At 36.5% G+C, this 1,321-nt stretch overlaps 2 protein-coding genes across 2 annotated transcripts in view; one reads left to right on the plus strand and one right to left on the minus strand.

Annotated features, from left to right (window-relative positions):
* The window catches only part of Nipsnap (protein nipsnap), a 29,519-nt gene that overhangs the window by 18,302 nt on the left and 9,896 nt on the right, over positions 1 to 1,321 (plus strand). The gene's annotated exons all lie outside the window — the stretch shown is intronic.
* The window catches only part of LOC105267045 (disintegrin and metalloproteinase domain-containing protein 10), a gene marked incomplete in the record, with an annotated part of 12,748 nt that overhangs the window by 8,264 nt on the left and 3,163 nt on the right, over positions 1 to 1,321 (minus strand). Inside the window, 1 exon segment of the mRNA XM_011305666.1 lies at positions 44 to 162. Coding sequence (XP_011303968.1) covers positions 44 to 162 — 119 coding nt within the window.

The raw sequence follows: 1,321 nt of genomic DNA on the forward strand, positions 1-1,321 counted from the left end.
GAAGCAATAATTAATAGTTTCCCCACTAGTTTATGGAAATTACCTTCGATCGTGCCGACGTAGGAGTGCACTGGGTCGAAGGAAATGGGCCCATTGGTTCCCTCGAATACAGCGTCTTCGGCGAAGATCCTGGTGTCTCGGGTGAGCCGCATGGTGAATGTTCTGGGTGAAAGTCAATTTCTCATTCAGTTTTTTAATTGTCATTATGGTGTTTTCACTTAATTAGCGTTATATTTTCCTGTCCCACTCAGAATATCACAATTGTATCATAAATTCGTGAATTAATCTATTATCTTTTGATTCGTGTCTGAATACTCGTGAGAATGAACATTCAATATGAATGAAATCAAATTATTGAATGCGCTGACTCTCAATTGTCAGTTCAATATTCATTATCATACATGACACGCACCATTGAGAATCTTTTAATCGATGTAAATATTAGATTTACAGTCAATATATTTGATTAACATGATTATAAATATTCATAATGGAATAATAAATCAGCCCATCCCGCTGAATTTTCATTGACAACTAATGGTAAAAATGAGATGAACCGTAATTCATTTTTGATAAATGAAGTGATAAATAAAGTGTATGAGTTGGACAGAGTTTGAGCCATGAAAAAAAAATGGAAGAGGATGACTTAGTTCTTAAAAAATGAATTAATATTCAGCAGCTCCGGGGCTGAGGGTTCGAATTCAATGAGTTTTATCTCAGCTAAAAGTGGAGAAAAAATTTTCCAGAATGGGGCGAAGTTTATGAAATTCTCCCCAGTGGATTCAAAGTTATTGAAGACTAGAAGTTGATTTTACTTTGCTCTTATCCAACCCAATTTCGTACTATTTTGCAAACATCTCCGGAGTAAAAACCTCCAGGAGAATCTCGGAAAAGTGCTTTAAAGCTCACTAGGTAATTCCCTGTAGCTCGTCATCTTCCTTAATTACCTCTCTTCCGAAATCGTTGCAACCTAAAAATAGCCGTGAAAATTGGATGAAACTCCAAGGACATTTGCGTCAATGAAGCCGTAGAGCCATCGACAATGGCTTCATCGTTTCATTTTTCTCTTTTTTACATTCACAACCCGCGTGACCTACATTAGCTATCATTTAAAACAAGAAAATTTCCAGGTGCATAGAGAAATATCCTTGGATCCCCTTGAAACCACTTGTCTCGAGTGCTCCGAGGCCGATTGCATACGATCAATTTTGGAATTGCGAATATTTAACTTTCAATTTTTCCTTCAAACATTTCCGCAGCAAATTTACAATAGATCCAGAGCAAAATTTCCATTTCATACGTAGCTTTCGTCATTAATTCA

This window comes from Fopius arisanus, unplaced genomic scaffold, assembly GCF_000806365.1.
Source record: "Fopius arisanus strain USDA-PBARC FA_bdor unplaced genomic scaffold, ASM80636v1 scaffold00001, whole genome shotgun sequence".
Lineage (NCBI taxonomy): Eukaryota > Metazoa > Arthropoda > Insecta > Hymenoptera > Braconidae > Fopius > Fopius arisanus.